This window comes from Hemiscyllium ocellatum, chromosome 2 (genome assembly GCF_020745735.1).
Source record: "Hemiscyllium ocellatum isolate sHemOce1 chromosome 2, sHemOce1.pat.X.cur, whole genome shotgun sequence".
In the NCBI taxonomy this organism is placed as follows: Eukaryota; Metazoa; Chordata; class Chondrichthyes; order Orectolobiformes; family Hemiscylliidae; genus Hemiscyllium; species Hemiscyllium ocellatum.
In genome coordinates, this window is record NC_083402.1 from 5,637,942 (window position 1) to 5,657,876 (window position 19,935).

Genomic DNA, 19,935 nt, shown 5'->3' on the forward strand with positions numbered 1-19,935 from the left:
CCTTATTCTGAGATGATGCCCTCTGGTCCTAGATTGTCCCACAAGGGGTACAACCTTTCCACATGCACTCTACCAAAGAATCAGGTATGTTTCAATAAGGTCACCTCTCATTCCTATAAACTCCCTCCATCCCCGAAATCAGTTGATGATCTGTCTCTGGAGAGCCTTTCCAACTGCAGGCTATCTTTGTTTAGTAAGGGGATCAAACTGTTCCCGTGAATGGGCAGGGCCTGGTGTTCTGCTGAAATAAGGAGTCACCTAGGAGTCGTGCCTTTCAGTTAAACATAACCTTGGGGCCCCACTGTTCCCTGATGCATTTTCCATCACAACACCTTGAGCACTCAGAGTCCACTTGCCAGTCAATCAGCTTCACTGTCTCATGAGGTATAAACTGTTGTAACCAATGAAACGTGGTCTCCTTGTTTCTGTCCAGATGAGTGCAGGATGATAAGCAGGTCTCTGTTTTCAACAATACCAGTTTCCCGTGTGAGCAAGTGTCTCTTTGTTTTTTAAATTTTACTATAGCATTTAAAGTCCACCACATTTTTTGGGTAGCACATCCCAGTTGTAATTTGTAGCAGCTTTATTAAATATCTCCCTCCCGTTATCTGCTGTAAGGAAAACTCAGCAGGTCCTGACAGTAACTTCTTCAGAGTCAGACCGAGACTCCAAACATTCACTCTGTATCTCTTCCCACAGAGGCTGCCACACCCACCGAGTTTCTCCAGCACTCTGTGTGTTTGTTTCTGATTTGCAGCATCTGCAATATTTTTCTTTTACTTCATTGATTTTTGGGGCTTTTTTTGTTGGGGGCGAAAGCGTTTATTTAGTTCTGTTCAAAACCCCAAACCTCCCACTAAGTTTCCACAGGAAATCAGGTTTAATTTAATTACTTTGTTACATTTCTGTTCTTTTTAACTAACTCCAAACCAAAACGCACAGATTGAAAGCGCTGCTGAGTGCAAATCTGCTCATTGTCGAACAACAGTTTGCAAATTTAGCAGCTTGCCATGTCCTCAGCTGACCCCAGGAGCCTCACAGCAATGTCACCAAGCAAAGACTAATTTTAAGCATGCAAGATTGGCAAAGGGGTTAAAAAAATGAATCTCAGAGATGGCAGAGGATCAGCCAAAAAAATTACGTCGATTCATAAGATACCCCATAACACTTCACAGCCAATTAATTGTTTTTGTACACAGAACAAACAGCAAGGAATAATGAACAGATAATATGTTTTTAGTGGTTGATTGAGGGATAAATATTGGCCAAGAGACGATTGAGAACTGCCTTGCTCGTGTTCTAAATGGTGTCCATGGAATATGTTAAGCCCACCTCAGAGGACAGAGGTGATCTCAAATCGACTCATTCAAAAAAAACACCATATTTGCTAATGCTCTTCGGCGGGGGGGGGGGGTTTAAACTAATTCAGCAGGGGGTATATGAACCCAAATTACAGCTCCAGTAAAGACGTTTGAGAACAGTGAGGTCAGAAATAAGGTTTCAATGTCGCAAGAGTGCACTGGCAAGCAAGACGGTGGTTTCAAGTGTGTCTACTTCAATACCAGGAGCATCCGGAATAAGGTGGGTGAACTTGCAGCATGGGTTGGCACCTGGGATTTGGATGTTGTGGCCACTTCAGAGACATGGATACAGCAGGGACAGGAATGGCTGCTGTAGGTTCTAGGATTTAGATTAGATAACTTACAGTGTGGAAAAAGGCCCTTCGGCCCAACAAGTCCACACAGACCCGCCGAAGCGCAACCTAACACTACGGGCAATTTAGCAAGGCCCATTCACCTGACCCACACATCTTTGGACTGTGGGAGGAAACCGGAGCACCCGGAGGAAACCCACGCAGACACGGGGAGAGCGTGCAAACTCCACACAGTCAGTCGCCTGAGGCGGGAATTGAACCCGGGTCTCTGGCGCTGTGAGGTAGCAGTGCCAACCACTGTGCCACCGTGCCGCCCACTAAGAACTGGGAATGTTCTTAGTAAGATGTTTCAGTAAGAACTGGGAAGGTGGTAAAGGGGGGGAGGTGTGACATTGTAAAGGACAGTTCCCTGTTGGGAGTTTTCTATAGGTCTCCAAATAGTTGCTGAGATGTAGAGGATAGGATAGCAAAGATGATTCTGGATAGGAGCGAGAGTAACAGGGTAGTTGTTATGGGGGCTTTAACTTTCCAAATACTGACTGGGAATACTATAGTTTGAGTACTTTAGACAGATCAGTTTTTGTCCAACATGTGCAGGAGGGTTTCCTGACACAGTATGTAGACAGGCCAACAAGGGGCAAAGCCACATTAGATTTGGTACTGGGTAATGAATCTGGCCAGATGTTAGATTTGGAGGTAGGCGAGCACTTTGGTGATAGTGGCCACAATTCGGTTATGTATACTTTAGCCATAGAAGGGGATAGGTATGTATCATAGGGCAAGGGTTATAGCTGGGGGAAAGGCAATTATGATGCAATCAGGCAAATGTTAGGATGCATGGGATGGGAAAGGAAACTTCAGGGGATTGGCACAATTGAAATGTGGAGCTTATTCAAGGAACAGCTACTGAGGGTCCTTGATAAGTATGTACTTGTCAGGCAGGGTGGTTGAGCAAGGGAACCATGATTAACTAAAGAAGTTGAAACTTCTATCAAGAGGAAGAAGAAAGATTATGTCAGAATGAGATGTGAAGACTCAGTTATAGTGCTTAAGTGTTACAACTTAGCCAGGAAAGACCTAAAAGGAGAGCTAAGAAGAGCCAGGAGTGGACATGAGAAGTCATTAGCAGGTAGGATCAAGGAAAACCCTAAGGCTTTCTATAGGTATATCAGGAATAAAAGAATGACAAGAGTAAGATTAGGGCCAATCAAGGACAATAGTGGGAAGTTGTGGGAGTCTGGGGAGGTAAGGAAAGCGCTAAATGAATATTTTTCTTCAGTATCAACACTGGAAAAAGACAATGTTGTCGAGGAAAATACTGAGATACAGACTATTAGACTAGACAGGATTGAGGTTCACAAGGAGGAGGTATCAGCAATTTAGGAAAGTGTGAAAATAGATAAATCCCCTGGGCCAGATGGGATTTATCCCAGCTTTCTCTAGGAAGCCAGGGAGGAGATTATAGAGCCTTTTGCTTTGATCTTCAGAACATAGAACATAGAACAATACAGCACAGAACAGGCCCTTCGGCCCACGATGTTGTGCTGAATATTTGTCCTAGCTTAAGCACTTATCCATGTACCTATCCAATTGCCGCTTAAAGGTCACCAATGATTTTGACTCTGCCACTCCCACAGGCAGTGCATTCCATGTCCCCACCACTCTCTGGGTAAAGAACCAACCCCTGACATCCCCCCATACCTTCCACCCTTCACCTTAAATTTATGTCCCCTTGTAACACTCTGTTGTACCCTGGGAAAATGTCTCTGACTGTCTACTCTATCTATTCCCCTGATCATCTTATAAACCTCTATCAAGTCACCCCTCATCCTTCGCTGTTCCAATGAGAAAAGGCCTAGCACTCTCAACCTATCCTCGTACGACCTATTCTCCATTCCAGGCAACAGCCTAGTAAATCTCCTCTGCACCCTCTCCAAAGCTTCCATATCTTTCCTAAAGTGAGGTGACCAGAACTGCACACAGTACTCCAAATGTGACCTTACTAAGGTCCTGTACAGCTGCAACATCACCTTGCAACTCTTGAATTCAGTCCCTCTGCTAATGAACGCTAATACACCATAGGCCTTCTTACAAGCTGTATCCACCTGAGTGGCAACTTTCAAAGAGCTATGAACATAGACCACGTGATCCCTCTGCTCCTCCACCTTACTAAGAACCTTACCGTTAACCCTGTATTCCGCATTCTTATTTGTCCTTCCAAAATGGACAACCTCACACTTGACAGGGTTGAATTCCATCTGCCACTCCTCAGCCCAGCTCTGCATCATATCTAAGTCCCTTTGCAGCTGACAACAGCCCTCCTCACTATCCACAACTCCACCAATCTTCGTATCGTCTGCAAATTTACTGACCCACCCTTTGACTCCCTCTTCCAAGTCATTAATAAAAATTACAAACAGCAGAGGACCCAGAACTGATCCCGGCTGAACTCCACTTGTAACTGGGCTCCAGGCTGAATATTTACCATCTACCACCACTCTTTGACTTCGACCGGTCAGCCAGTTATCTATCCAACGTGCCAAATTTCCCACTATCCCATGCCTCCTGACTTTCCGCATAAGCCTACCATGGGGACCCTTATCAAATGCCTTACTAAAATCCATGTACACTACATCCACTGCTCTACCCTCATCCACATGCTTGGTCACCTCCTCAAAGAATTTAATAAGACTTGTAAGGCAAGACCTACCCCACACAAATCCGTGCTGGCTGTCCCTAATCAAGCAGTATCTTTCTAGATACTCATAAATCCTATCCCTCAGTAACCTTTCCATTACTTTGCCTAACACCAAAGTAAGACTAACTGGCCTGTAATTCCTGGGGTTATCCCTATCCCCTTTTTTGAACAGGGGCACAACATTCGCCACTCTCCAGTTCCCCGGTTACCATCTTTATGTTGTCATCTTCTACAGGAATAGTGCCAGAAGACTGGAGGATAGCAAATGTTGTTTCCTGTTCAAAAAGGGGAATAGAGACAATCCTGGTAATTATAGACCAGTGAGTCTTCCTCTGATTGTGGGTAAAGTGTTGAAAAGGGTTATAAGAGATAGGATTTATCATCATCTAGGAAGGAATAAGTTGATTAGGGATAGTCAATGCGGTTTTGTGAGGGGTAGAACGTGCCTCACAAATCTTATTGGGTTATTTGAGAAGGTGACCAAACAGGTGGATGAGCGTAAAGCAGTTGATGGGGTGTATATGGATTTCAGGAAGGTATTTGATAAGGTTCCTCACAGTAGGCTATTGCACAAAATATGCAGGCATGGGATTGAGGATGTTTTAGTGGTTTAGATCAGAAATTGGTGAACTGAAAGAAGACAGAGTGGTGGTTGATGAGAAATATTCATCCTGAAGTTCAGTTACTAGTGGGGTACCGCTAGGACCTGTTTTGGGTCCACTGTTGTTTGTCATTTTTCTAAATGACCTGGATGAGGGCATAGAAGGGTGGGTTAGTAAATTTGCAGATGACACTAAGGTCGATAGAGTTGTGAATAGTGACAAAGGATATTGTAGGTTACAGAGAGACATAGATAAGATGCAGAGCTGGGCTGAGATTTCGCAAATGGATTTTAATGTGGAAAAGTGTGAGATGATTGATTTTGGAAGGAGCAACAGGAATAAATAGTATTGGGCTAAAGGTAAGATTCTTGGTAGTATAGACAGGCAGAGAGATCTTGTGGTCCATGTACATAGATCCTTGAAAGTTGACACCCAGGTTGATAGAATTGTGAAGAAGGCATACGGTGTGTTAGCTTTTATTAGTAGAGGGATTGAGTTTTGGAGCCACAAGGTAATGCTGCAGCTATACAAATCTCTTGTGAGGCTGCACTTGGAGTAATGCGTATAGTTCTGTTCACCTCATTATAGAAGGATGTGGAAGCTTTGGAAAGGGTTCAGAAGCGATTTACTAGGATGTTGCCTGGTATGGAGGGAAGGTCTTATGAGGAAAGGTTGAGGGATTTGAGGCTATTTTTGTTCGAGAGAAGAAGGTTGAGAGGTGACTTAATTGAAACATATAAGATAATCAGAGGGTTAGATAGGGTGGACAGGGAGAGCCTTTTTCCTCAGATGGCCATGGCTAGCATGAGGGGCATAGCTATAGGGGTGAAAGATATAGGACAGGTATCAGAGGTAGTAAGGGCATGGAACGCCCTGCCTGTAATAGTAGTAGACTCGTCAACTTTAAATGGTCATTGGATAAACACATGGATGGAAATGGAGTCGTGCTGGATAGGTGGGCTTCCGATTGGTTTCACAGGTCGGCATAACATCTAAGGCTGAAGAGGTGTACTGCGCTGTAATGTTCTATGAAAACTCAGTCGTCCCTCTGTACTGCCCTGGGACATCTGTCTGCGGTAATGTGCTGGATTGCTCGAGTGGAAACTGATCCATGATCATTTCACTCTGAAGCAAGAGGGTCCCCACTAAGAGGGAGAGAAGGGGAGAGCTTTGTGGGGCTAAGATGCAACAGGAAAAGGGCACTGGGCACATTTGGTTTGCTTCTCCAAGGAGCTAGCATTGGTCACAGAGGGCTGAAATGGTCTCCTTATGTTCTGAATCAAACAAAATAGGCTGACGGTTGAGTGCCTTGAGCAAGTCGATGAGGAGGAAGGCAGAAAGTGTGCAGGGAAATGGCCGTGCGGTTTTCAGACCAGTTCCAGTTGGCTGACTGCTTGTTCCTGGTGATGCAAATCGAATATGACGGGGTGGGGGGGGGCGCGGATTGCAACCATCAAGCTGCATTACTCCATCACACACAGACAGAGGGAGAGGTGGAAACAGAGCTCCTCAACTCAGTGTCCCAATACAGGAAGCAAATTTCTCTCACAGGAAACAGTGTCAGCTTTTACTCTGCCTGGATGCTCAGCTTCCTCCCCCCCGAGAAACTTTTACAGCAGCTTCATTCAATCACACTTCCCCCTTATTCCGATCAGATGCCTTGAGTTTAAAATTGACCGTCTCATTGCTGAGATTGTGGGAGTTGGCAATCGAAGTACAGGATAAGATAGTCTGAAAATCTTCCATATTGTTTTAAGTGTCAAAGATCGCTCAACATTTATATAAATGATTTGGGTGTGAACATAAGAGGTACAGTTAGTAAGTTTGCAGATGACACCAAAATTGGAAGTGTAGTGGACAGCGAAGAAGGTTACTCAGATTACAACAGGATCTGAGGAGTGGCTGATGGAGTTTAAATGCATTTTGGGAAAGTAAATCTTAGCAGGACTTATATAGTTAATGGTAAGGTCCTCGGGAGTGTTGCTGAACAAAGAGACCTTGGAGTGCAGGTCCATAGCTCCTTGAAAGTGGAGTCGCAGGTAGATAGGATAGTGAAGAAGGCATTTGGTATGCTTTCCTTTATTGGTCAAGAGTATTGAGTACAGGAGTTGGGAGGTCATGTTGCAGCTGTACAGGACATTGGTTAGGCCACTGTTGGAATATTGCGTGCAATTCTAGTCTCCTTCCTATTGGAAGTATGTTGTGAAACTTGAAAGGGTTCAAAAAAGATTTACAATGATTTTGCCAGGGTTGGAGGATTTGAGCTACAGGGAGAGGCTGAACAGGCTGGGGCTGTTTTCCCTGGAGCGTCGGAGATTGAGGGGTGACCTTACAGAGGTTTATAAAATCATGAGTGGCATGGATAGGATAAATAGACAAAGTTTCTTCCCTGGTATGGGGGACTCCAGAACTAGAGGGCATAGGTTTAGGGTGAGGGGAAAAATATAACAGGGATCTAAGGGGCAATGTTTTCACACAGAGGGTGGTGCGTGTATGGAATGACTTGCCAGAGGATGTGGTGGAAACTGGTACAATTCCAGCATTTAAAAGACATCTGGATTGGTATATGAATAGGAAGAGTTTGGAGGGATATGGGCCAAGTGCTGGCAAATGGGACTAGATGAGGTTAGGATATCTGGTTGGCACGGATGGGTTTGATTGAAGGGTCTGTTTCCATGCTGTATGTCTCTATGACTCCATGACTCTATGGCACTGTCCCCATCAAATATACCCAGCATGTGGTTAGATACAGAGTAAAGCTCCCTCTACACTGTCCCCATCAAACACTCTCAGAGCAGGAACAGCACAGGGTTAGATACAGCATATCTTCAAAGTTTGTGAGAAGATTTGTAGCTCGGGTGCTCGTTGTTGTGGTTCTGTTCGCCGAGCTGGGAATTTGTGTGGCAGACGTTCCGTCCCCTGTCTAGGTGACATCCTCAGCGCTTGGGAGCTTCCTGTGAAGCACTTCTGTGATCTTTCCTCCGGCGTTTATAGTGATTTGAATCTGCTGCTTCCAGTTGTCAGTTCCAGCTGTCCGCTGCAGTGGTCGGTATTTTGGGTCCAGGTCGATGTGCTTATTGATTGAATCTGTGGATGAGTGCCATGCCTCTAGGAATTCTCTGGCTGTTCTTTGTTTGGCTTGTCCTATAATAGTAGTGTTGTCCCAGTCGAATTCATGTTGCTTGTCATCTGCGTGTGTGGCTACTAAGGATAGCTGGTCGTGTCGTTTCATGGCTAGTTGAACATCACTGGCCAGGACAGCATTTATTGCCCATCCCTAATTGCCCAGAGGGCAGTTAAAAGCCACCCACTTTGCTGTAGGTCTAGAGTCACCTGTAGGCCAGAGCAGGTAAGGACAGTAGTGAGCCAGATTCGTTTTTATAACAATCTCTTCACGGTTAGAATTAGATTTTCACTTTCAGATTTTTAGTGAATTCGAACTCTGCTGTGATGGGATTCAAACTAAGGTCCCCAGAACATTAATAGTCTTGTAATAATGCCACTAGATCATCACTTCCCATTTTAGGGATGGAAATCTGCAGTCTTTACCCAGTCTGGTCTCCAGGCCCGCATCAATTGACTCTTAACTGCCCTCTGAAATGTTGAGAGTGTGTTGCTGGAAAAGCACAGCGGGTCAGGCAGCATCCGAGGAGCAGGAAAATTCACGTTTCGGACAAAAGCCCTTCATCAGGAATTCCTCATCCTCATTCCTGATGAAGGGCTTTTGCCTGAAACGTTGATTTTCCTGCTCCTCGGATGCTGCCTGACCTGCTGTGCTTTTCCAGCACCACACTCTCAACTCTGATTTCCAGCATCTGCAGACCTCACTGTCTCTGAAATGGCCTGGAGAGTTAATTAGTTTAAGGGAGACTTGGTGGGGGGGTGGGAGGTCAGCAAATGTTGCCGTGCCAATGACTCTTAATGAAAGACAATGGGGGAGAAAGCAGGAACAGGGGACTGAGTTGAATGATCAGCCATGATCCAATTGAATAGCAGGGCAGGCTCGAAGGGCTGAATGGCCTCCTGCTAATACTAACCTCTATGTTTCTCTGTCATGTCCATGATCCATACTAGAGTAAAGAGAAACAGATCTACAGGGAGTCAGCAGCAAGAAACAAACTCCATGGATTTTGAGTACAATTTTTTTCACCGCTGAGAACCAGAAGTTACACATTTCTGAACCTATCCTAAATTCCAGTGCAATGTTTTTGCTTTTCTCCTCAGCTGTAGGCCCAGTGTATTAAATCTCTGTCCTTCACTAATGAACCAGATCCATTCAGTAGGGCCCAAAGTGGCTGCAGTGATCAATGATGTGAAAGTATGCTTTAGCCAAACCAAACAAGCAGATTCCGATAGGCTGAGGGTAGTGAATAAATCTTAAAAACTGGAACACCAGTCCTTTTGGCGTGTAATCTCTCCTGCGTTCCACAGGGCTGTTCAATCCTCGTCCAACTCCCTGTCCATACTTCAGTGCTCCAACGTCTACTAATTCTGCCAAAAGATCTGAACCATTAACTCTGCTTCTCGCTCTCTCTCTCTGCAGATGCTGCCACACCTGCTGAGTTTCTCCATTATTTTTGTTTATATTGTAGCTTTTTTTGTAAGAAGTTGTGGTCACATCTGAAAAGCTGATTCCACTTAGGAACTGAATCAAAGACAGAAACCCACTTCACCAGTGATCGGAACCCAGTGCTCCAGTTAATTCTGCTTTTCTCCACTTCTGCTTCAGTCTTCCTCATTTTATTTTAATTATTGTTGTGCTCAGAATAAACAAGGAGGAAGTAAATGTCCTGACACAGCTTGTTTAGTGCAGACGGAATTCTTCAATTCACACACAGCAAGCTCCCACAAACTGCAATGTGATCAAGAGCAGATCATCTCTCTTTGTAATGGTGGCTGAGAGATAAATTAAGGGCTGGCATACTGCTGACAACTCCCCCACACTTCTTTGAGATAATTCCAGAAGGTCTTTTGCACTTGAGAGGGCAGTACATTTCCATGATTCCACATTTTAAGGCAAAGGTTTTTTTTCCCTTTATTCCACTGATGTTAGAACATAGAACAGTACAGCACAGGAACAGGCCCTTCGGCCCACAGTGTTGTGCCAAATAAATAATGGCACAATGCCAGAAACGCTTACCCAAAATCAAAGACAACTGTTTTTTTTTTAAGATTAGATTAGATTAGATTTACAGTGTGGAAACAGGCCCTTCAGCCCAACAAGTCCACACCGACCCGCCGAAGCGCAACCCACCCATACCCCTACATTTACCCCTTACCTAACACTACAGGCAATTTAGCATGGCCAATTCACCTGACCCACACATCTTTGTGACTGTGGGAGGAAACCGGAGCACCCGGAGGAAACCCACGCAGAACGTTGCAAGTGAATTTCTTCAGGAGCAACCTTTTCTATTGCTGCCACTGAAATAACTCCACAGAAGGTGGTATCCCGTCACCAAGTCATCCTTTCCTTACATGTGGAGAATCCTTGACACTGATTCAACTTCCTCAGAGCCAGCTTTCAGAGTGAACAGAACCTCTGATACTCCTGTTTATTTTTTTTGTTCTTTTTTTTAAAATTTCCAGTTTATTTTTTTCTTATTAACCCCCACACTACCGCCTAACTGCAGTAGTGCTTATTTTTTTTCCCCAGCACCCATGGTGTGTGTGTGTGTGTGTGTGCAGGTGTGAGACACAGTGAAAGACACAAAATGTACAAATCTTTATTCAATTTCCACCACCAGGAAAATAGGAAAACACCCGAGTGGCCTGTGACGAGCAGTGCCCTTCACATCAAAGCGCAATGCTGTGTGATCAAAACAGTGAAGGGGAGGGCAGGGACTAAATCAAAATAGAGTTGGAGGTGGAAATGATGCACTCCACTCCCTGCGGCGCCCACCTCCCCCTGAACAACTCCAGGATGTTGGTGGACACCGTGTGCTCCCTCTCCAAGGACACCGGGTTCTAACATAACCGCGGAAGAGGGAATACTCCTGTTTATATCCGTCAGCCAGGGCTCCCTGATTGGATCAGATTAGCAGCCCCAATCATGTCCTTCCCTACAGGACATGAGTGAACCAGATGGATTTTTATGATAATCGACTATAAATTCATAATCATCATTAGACTGGTCTTCTGTTCCAAAATAAAGGTTCTGGAGAAGAGTCACTTCGGACTCAAATGTTTACTGTGTTTCTCTCTCCACAGATGGTACTAGACCTGTTGAGTTTCTCCAGCACACTATATATTCAATGGTAGATTCAAACCCATATCCTGGGGACATTCGCCTAGGGTTCTGGATTATTAATCCAGCAACATTACCACAACACCCCGTCATTATGGAAAGGCGTAGTGAGTAAAGTCGAACCACATGCTGATAATTTGTGCGTTGTGGCTCTGGCTGGAGCACTGTGCTGATTTTTAAGATCCACTATTCTATGAGCCATCTCATTTGTATAAATGTTTTAATTCAATCATGAACATGGCTAAATTGTATCCCTTTATTACCATTATCACATGAGACTTTCAGCAGGTTTGTTTAAAGTAGCACAGATGACTAAATTTTATTCCAAAATTAAACAATGTGCCCTTAAACCCAAACACACACATTCACACAACAAATTAGACAACACTGTGGATTTTTTTTTTAAAAAGCAAAGGGGAAATATCAAAAATTTAGGCCAAGAGTCTGAACTCCAAGGATTTATAGTTTTCTGAGTTTCCTGTTGATGAAATCAAAATGTTGACCACTGTGGAATGGTGGATGATCTTCAGATTCTAGTTCAGATGGAAAGTCAGTTAGACTTGAGTCTTTGATTAGAAGTAAAAGTTTAGCTTTCAGGTTTTACGATCTTGTCAAATGTATTAATATTTCAAACTTTCTCAAGTACCCAGATATTTTCCCAAACGTTGTTAGACCAGGAATGTTGTAGATTCTGGATCATCAGCCTTCAGTACTGTCACCAGACTGTTGCCAGGGAGCCAGAGCCTTAGCAGTGTCCAGTGCTTAATGAATTTCTTGATATCAATTGGAGTGAATTGAATTGGCTAAAGACTGGTATCGGTGATGCCGGGGACCACTGGAGGAGGCTGAGATGGATCATCCACTTGGCACTTCTGACTGAAGATTGTTTCAAATTCTTCATCCGTATCTTTTGCACTGATACAGAATCCCTATAGTGTAGAAACAGGTCCTTCAGCCCAACAGGTCCACACCCACCCTCTAAAGCGTAACCCACCCCAGACCCATTCCTCTACACCCTCTGAACACTATGGGCAATTTAGCATGGCCAATTTACCTAACCTATACATCTTTGGATTCCACACAGACACAGGGAGAATGTGCAAACTCCACCCAAGGCAGGGATCAGACCTGGGCCCCTGGCACTGTGAGGCAGCAGTGCTAACCACTGAGCCACTGTGCTTTCCCCCCAGATGTGCTAGGCTCTTCCATCATTGAAGATGGGGATATTTGTGGAGCCTCACAAGACTGTTATGAGTTGTTTAATTATTGCTTAATTATCCCCACAACCTGATGTGATAGGGCTAAGGTCTGATTGTTGGTTGTGTGATCACACAGCTCTGTCTATCACTTGCTGCTTATTTTGTGTCCGTAAGTAACCCTATTTGGTAGCTTCACCAGGTTGACACCTCACTGCATTGCACTGCTTCCTGTCCTCTTCATTGAATCATGATTCATGTTAGGGAAGCCTATTCCCAGGACATGGAGACAGCATCAAATTCCCAAGTGAAACATTTAAAGTGTCCTTGTCATGCTTCGGGTGGCATTGTGGCTGAATGGTTAACACTGCTGCCTCACAGCACCAGGAACCTAGGTTCGATTCCGCCCTTGGGTGGCTGTCAATGTGGATTTTGCACATTCTCCCCGTGTCTTTGCAGGTTCCCTCTAAGTACTACCACAATCCAATGATGTGCAGGTCAGGTGAATTGACCATGCTAAATTGTCCATAGTGTTCAGGGATGTGTAGGTTAGATGAATTAGTCAGAGGGAAATATAGGGTAAGGGAATGGGTTTGGGTGGATGACTCTTCGGAGGGTCGGTATGGATTTGTTGGACCGAAGGGCGTGTTTCCATACTGTAGGCATTCTATTCTCACTTCCATTGTCCAACATGTGATGTAGCTAAGACTCAGGACCTGTACAGAGATTCTCTGGCAGTCTGACTACATCGGCCAGGCCAACTCAGTGCCAGGGAGCCAGGTTCAATTACAGCCTTGGGCAACTACCTGCATGGGGTTTGCCCATTCTGCCTGTGTCTGAGTGAGTTTCCCCGGGTGTTCCGGTTTCCTCCCACAGTCCAAAGATGTGCAAGTCAGGGTAAATTGGCCATGTCAAATTGCCATGGTGTTAGATATATTCGTCAGAGGGAAATGGGTCCGGGTTGGTTACTCTTTGGAGAGTCAGTGTGGACATGGGAAACACTGTAGGGAATCTAATCTAATCTAAGATACCTTAGGCATTGCAGTGTCCCACTGATTACAGCCTGACAGCTTACAAGTGCCCCATTTATCCTTATTCTCTGTTTCCTATCTTTCAACCAGTCCTCTACCCACACTATTATCCTAAAAACAACTCTTAGCAAGCCTTTTAATAGGAAGGCTACTGGTGTCATGGTAATATTACTAGATTAATGTTCTGTGAATGTGAGTTCAAGTCCCACTGTGGCAGATGGTGAAAATTGAACCTAATGGAAGTCTGGAATTAATAAGCCAGTCTCTTGTTTGCTGATTAAAAACATGAGTGGTTCACTAAAGTCCTTTCAATCATAGAATCTCTACAGGACATAAAGACTCAGCACATTGAGTCTGCACCAACCCTCTGAAGAGCATCCCACATAAATCCAACCCCATACCCTATTCACGTAATTCTGTGTTTGCATGACTCATGCGCCTGCACATCTCTGGGCCCTGTGGGCAGTTTAGCCTGGCCAATCCACCCTAACCTGCACATCCCTGGACCCTGTGGCCAGTTTAACCTGGCCACCCCACCCTAACCTGCACATCCCTGGATCCTGTGAGCAGTTTAGCCTGGCCAACCCACCCTAACCTGCACATCCCTGGGCCCTGTGGGCAGTTTAGCCTGGCCAACCCACCCTAACCTGCACATCCCTGGGCCCTGTGGGCAGTTTAGTCTGGCCAACCCACCCTAACCTGCACATCCCTGGACCCTGTGGGCAGTTTAGTCTGGCCAACCCACCCTAACCTGCACATCCCTGGACCCTGTGGGCAGTTTAGTCTGGCCAATTCACCCTAACCTGCACATCCCTGGACCCTGTGGACAGTTTAGCCTGGGCAATCCACCTTAACCTGCTCATCACTGGACCCTGGGAGAGATTTAGCCTGGCCAATCCACCCTAACCTCCACATCCCTGGACCCTGGGTACGATTTAGCCTGGCCAATCCACCTTAACCTGCACATCCCTGGACCCTGGGTGCGATTTAGTCTGGCCAATCCACCCTAACCTGCACATTCCTGGACCCTGTGGGCAGCTAAGCCTGGCCAATCCACCCTAATATGCACATCCCTGGACCCTGTGGGCAGCTAAGCCTGGCCAATCCATACCAACCTGCACCTCCCTGGACCCTGTGGACAGTTTAGCCTGGCCAATCCACCCTAACCTGCATGTCTCTGGACCCTGTGGGCAGTTTACCCTGGCCAATCTACCCTAACCTGCACATCTCTGGACCCTGTGGGCAGTTTACCCTGACCAATCCCACCCTAACCTGCACACTCTTGGACCCTGTGGACAGTTTAGCCTGGCCAATCCACCCTAACCTGCACATCCTTGGACCCTGTGGGCAGTTTAGCCTGACCAATCCACCCTAACCTGCACATCCCTGGACCCTGTGGACAGTTTAGCCTGACCAATCCCACCCTAACCTGCACATCCCTGGACCCTGTGGACAGTTTAGCCTGGCCAATCCACCCTAACCTGCACATCCCTGGACCCTGTGGGCAGTTTAGCCTGACCAATCCACCCTAACCTGCGCATCTTTATAGAAGGAAGCTGTTGCCCTGACCTGGTCTGATCTATGTTTGAGATCAAAGCAATGTGGTTGCCTTTTGGACAATAAATGTTATCCTTGCCAGTGATACCTATATCTCACGAATTAATAAAATAGGCTAATAAACTACTGGTTATACAGCCCTTAGTTTTGTGTCATTTCATATTTTAAAGAAAATAGTTGTACTGGAGATGGTACAATGAAAGTGAACTCAATTGGGCCCTGAGATAAATGGGATAAATGAAGAGGTGTCTGGAAGAGGAAGGGGTGCTGTCAATGGACACATATGGTTTTGAAGGACTTGACATGGTAAATACTGAGAGGCTGATTCAGGGAATCTAACTCAGTGGGGCACAGCCTCAGAATACTGGGCTGTATATTTAGGAATGTCATTGGAAGTTGTCAAAATATGGAATTCTCAGAGATGAAAAGATGTTTATCACTCAGAAGAAGGCATTTTGGCCCATCATATACATGTGAGATTGATTACATTAATCCTTTCCCCCAGTTATGACCAGGCAAGTGAATATCTTCAATGTCACATGCGTTTCTGACTCAACTATTCTTTCAGACAGTGAGATCCAGAATCTCATCACTCTCTCAGTGAAAACCTTTTCTTTTTCATTCAATTCTCTCTTTAGCCTTCCACCCTTTCCTGATGAAGGGCTCTGGCCCGAAACGTCGAATTTCCTGTTCCTTGGATGCTGCCTAACCTGCTGTGCTTTAACCAGCAACACATTTTCAGCCTTCCACCCTTTACCTTCAATCTCTGCCTCTTGGTTATTGACCCCTACATTGATGAAAATAGTGTATTATTCATCTTATCTATGCCTGCTGTAATATTATTCAACTCCATTAAGTCACCTTTCAACTCTCACTGTTCCAAGTAAAACAAGTGCAGCCCATCCACTAAAGGCAATATAGATCCTGGAAATCAGACCAAAGTGTTAACTCTGTTTCTCTCTCCACAGATGTTGCCAGACCTGCTGAGTTTCTCCAGCAGTCTGTGTTGATCCAACCTTACCAACCTTTCCTCATAGTTCAGATCCTCCAGCCCAGGGACCATCCTGGAGAATTTCCTCTGCCTCTCTCGACTGCATATGCTTTCTTGCCAAGTTACCTGCCCACTCCCTGCTGCCTTCAAGAGTGTGTACGTCAAGGCGCATCTCATCTTCAGTCCATTCCCCTTCCTACCATTCCGAATGCAATCCTTTCCCTTGTTAGCCCTCTGCAAGTGACCCTTTTTCTGGGTAGAATTCCATTTGCCACTGGCTCTGCCCAGTTGACCACTCTGTTGTTTACAGCTACTCTCCTCATTATTTATCACCAACGTTGCCTCGAATGGTTTCTGCCAGTGTGAGAACCACCAGAATCCAAAGGGAAGCAGGTCCCGGGGTTGGGAGCAATGAGTCGGCATGTTTAGTGCGTTGTATCGTGTTTCCCAGCAACCATACAGCTTCGAGCGTGTGTCATCCTTGAACTTCTTGGTCGCAGTAACATACAAGTAAATGGTAGGGCTGGTGCGAGCAGGCTGATGGCTTAGCGGTATCATTGCTAGGCGACGAATCCAGCAATCCAGGTAAGGTTCTGGGAGCCTTGTTTCAAATCCCACCACAGCAGATCGTGGGATTTGAACTCAATGTCTTTTTTATAAAAATCTGATAATTAAGAACCTAATAATGGCCATGAAACCATTATCAATTATTGGAGAAAAACCCATCTGATTCACTAATGTCTTTTGGGGAAGGAAATTGCCATCCTTACCTGGTCTGGCCTACATGTGACTCCTGACCAGGTAAGGATGGCAATTTCCGATGTGGTTGACTCTTAACTGTCCTCTGGGCAATTAGGGATGGACAGTAAATGCTAGCCCAGCAAGCGACATCCCATCCTGTGAATGAATTTTTTAAAAAGCAGTTTATTGAAAGGAAGGGATCATTCAAAGGGATTGTTTGGCATGTCTTTGCTATTTGAGGCTCAGGAAGCAGATCCAGAGTGATTTAGCACAGACAGCTCACACTGAGGAGGTCCTCAGAGTTAATTATATTCAAAACAGAATTCTGATGAGCAAATGGAGACATCCTCAGAGACCTGTGGACAAAGGATGAACAACTGTTCATCAAATAGTGGTACTGACCCGAGATTGTAAGAAGATATTGTGAGTAGAACATGAAGGCATGGGTGGCACGGTGGCTACAGCGCCAGGGATCTGGGTTCCATTCCAGCCTTGGCGATTGAGCGAAGTTTGAACATTCTCCCTGTGTCTGCATGGGTTTCCTCCCACAATCTAAAGGTGTGTAGGTTATGTGGATTGACCATACTAAGTTGCCCATAGTGTTAAGGATTGCGTAGGTTAGGTGCATTAGTCAGGGTTAAATGAAGAGTAATAGGGTAGGAGGAATGGGTCTGGGTGGATTGCTTTTCAGAGGGTCGGTGTGGACTTGTTGAGCCAAATGGCCTGATTCCACACCGTAGGGATTCTATGACAGGACATATAGAAACACAAACTCAGACATTGATAAACAGGTATTCTACATGGGCCAAGATATAAAGATGTAAAAGTTTGTGAAATGTGTCATATATATCAGGTATCTGGAAACCTCACTGTGTAGTCAGTCCAGCCCCTTTGGTAGCCAGATCAGTTTTTGAAGAACTATTCAGTCGAGTGTCCCTAGATTGTGTCAGCCCATTAGACCAAAACAACAGCATTGCATCAATTTCTCCTTACAATTATGGCTTTGGCAATCTGTATTTCCACAGGTCCATTAGACCAGAACATGTAATAGTAGGCAGATCAGACTCTTCCATTCTATTTAGTGTCATGAGATCTGGGTGTTTTTCCCTTGCTGACTTGCTGTCAGGGTTTTGCTCTCCTATAGTGCCTTGATGTTTGATTTACTGCTTACTGATAAGTTATTATTTTCTCATTCTAAACAATATCATTAATTTCTCATAATTGTATGTTTTACAGTTTCTAATCGTCTTGCCAATAAGCCACTGCCTACAGCCAGTCCCTCAGCACCCAATCTGCCCCCTCGCCCTCCAATCGGCAAACCACCTGAGATCATGTAAGTAAACTGGCACAAGAGGGCAGTAAGACTCCAGTTGGTACCTTGGTTTTTACTGGTTGACCAATGAACGCTCACTATACTCTGGTGACTGTCAGACTGCTGGTTAGATGCTGCAGATGGCTCTAACATTGAGATGTGTGCTACAGAAATTAATTATGGAGAGAGATTGGACAAACTGGGTTTGTCTGTATGGGTTTCCTCCCAGTGCTCCGGTTTCCTCCCACAGTCCAAATATTGGACAGTAGAGGAGCCTGAAGGGATATGATTGAGATATATAAAATTAATAGGATCAAAAATAAGATAGATAGGAAGCAACTTTACTCGTGGGTGGAGGGATCACTGACCAGGGGCTTAGATTTAAGGTGAGGGATGGGATGTATAGACAGGGCATTCCACAGGGAATCTGGGTCGAGCTGCCTGTCAGGATGGTAGAGGTACAACCCATCATCACACTGAAAAAGTAGGGCAGCTCAATGGCCCAGTGGTTGGCACTGCTGCCTCACAGGGACCTGGGTTCAATTCCAGCTTGGGACAACTGTCTGTGTGCAGTTTGCATTTTCTCCCCCTGTCTGCAAGGGTTTCCTCCTCGTGTTCCAGTTTCCTCCCACAGTCCAAAGATGTGCAGGTTAGGATGGATTAGTCATGGGAAATGCAGGGTGACAGGGATGGAGTGGGTCTGGGTGGGATGCTCTTCAGAGGGTTGGTTATGGACATAGTGATGTCTTGGTGATCATCTTCAAAGATAATGTTGTTGGCGGATAGGATCAGGGTAAACCCTAAGGCTTTCTACAGGTATTTAAGGAATAAAAGAATGACAAGAGTAAGATTAGGACCAATCAAGAATAGTAGTGGGAAGTTGTGTGTGGAGTCAGAGGAGATAGGGGAAGCACTAAATGAATATTTTTCAACAGTATTCACTCTAGAAAGTGACAATGTTGTCGAGGAGAATACTGAGATACAGGCTACTAGACTAGGTGGGATTGAGGTTCACAAGGAAGAGGTATTAGAAATCCTGCAGAGCGTGAAAATAGATAATTCCCCTGGGCCGGATGGGCTTTATCCTAGGATCTTCTGGGAAGCCAGGGAGGAGCTGAGCCTTTGGCATTGATCTTTAAATCGTCATTGTCTACAGGAATAGTGCCAGAAGACTGGAGGATAGCAAATGTGGTTCCCCTGCTCAAGAAGGGGAGTAGAGACAACCCTGGTAATTATAGATCACTGAGCCTTACTTCAGTTGTTGGTAAAGTGTTGGAAAAGGTTATAAGAGATAGGATTTATAATCATCTAGAAAAGAATAATTTGATTAGGGATAGTCAGCATGGTTTTGTGAAGGGTAGGTCGTGCCTCATAAATCTTATTGAGTTCTTTGAGAAGGTGACCAAACAGGTAGATGAGAGTAAATCGGTTGATGTGGTGTATATGGATTTCAGCAAAGCGTTCGATAAGGTTCCCCACAGTAGGCTATTGTATAAATTGCGGAGGAATGGGATTGTGGGAGATATAGCAGTTTGGATCAGTAATGGGCTTGCTGAAAGAAGACAGAGGGTGGTGGTTGATGGGAAATGTTCATCCTGGAGTCCAGTTACCAGTGGTGTACCACAAGGGTCGGTGTTGGGTCCACTGCTGTTTGTCATTTTTATAAACGACCTGGATGAGGGTGTTGAAGGGTGGGTTAGTAAATTTACAGATGACACTAAGGTCGGTGGAGTTGTGGATAGTGACGAAGGATGTTGTAGGTTACAGAGAGACATAGATAAGCTGCAGAGCTAGGCTGAGAGGTGGCAAATGGAGTTTAATGCGGACAAGTGTGAAGTGATTCACTTTGGTTGGAGTAACCGGAATTCAAAGTACTGGGCTAATGGTAAGATCCTTGGGAATGTAG

General features: G+C 45.1%; 1 protein-coding gene across 3 annotated transcripts in view; it reads left to right on the plus strand.

The window, feature by feature from the left end:
* Positions 1-19,935, plus strand: part of LOC132826430 (FYN-binding protein 1) — a 191,492-nt gene that overhangs the window by 90,553 nt on the left and 81,004 nt on the right. For all 3 annotated transcript variants that reach the window (XM_060842351.1, XM_060842368.1, XM_060842360.1), the window contains exon 3: positions 17,954-18,050. In XM_060842351.1, coding sequence (XP_060698334.1) covers positions 17,954-18,050 — 97 coding nt within the window. The remainder of the gene's footprint in view (positions 1-17,953; positions 18,051-19,935) is intronic.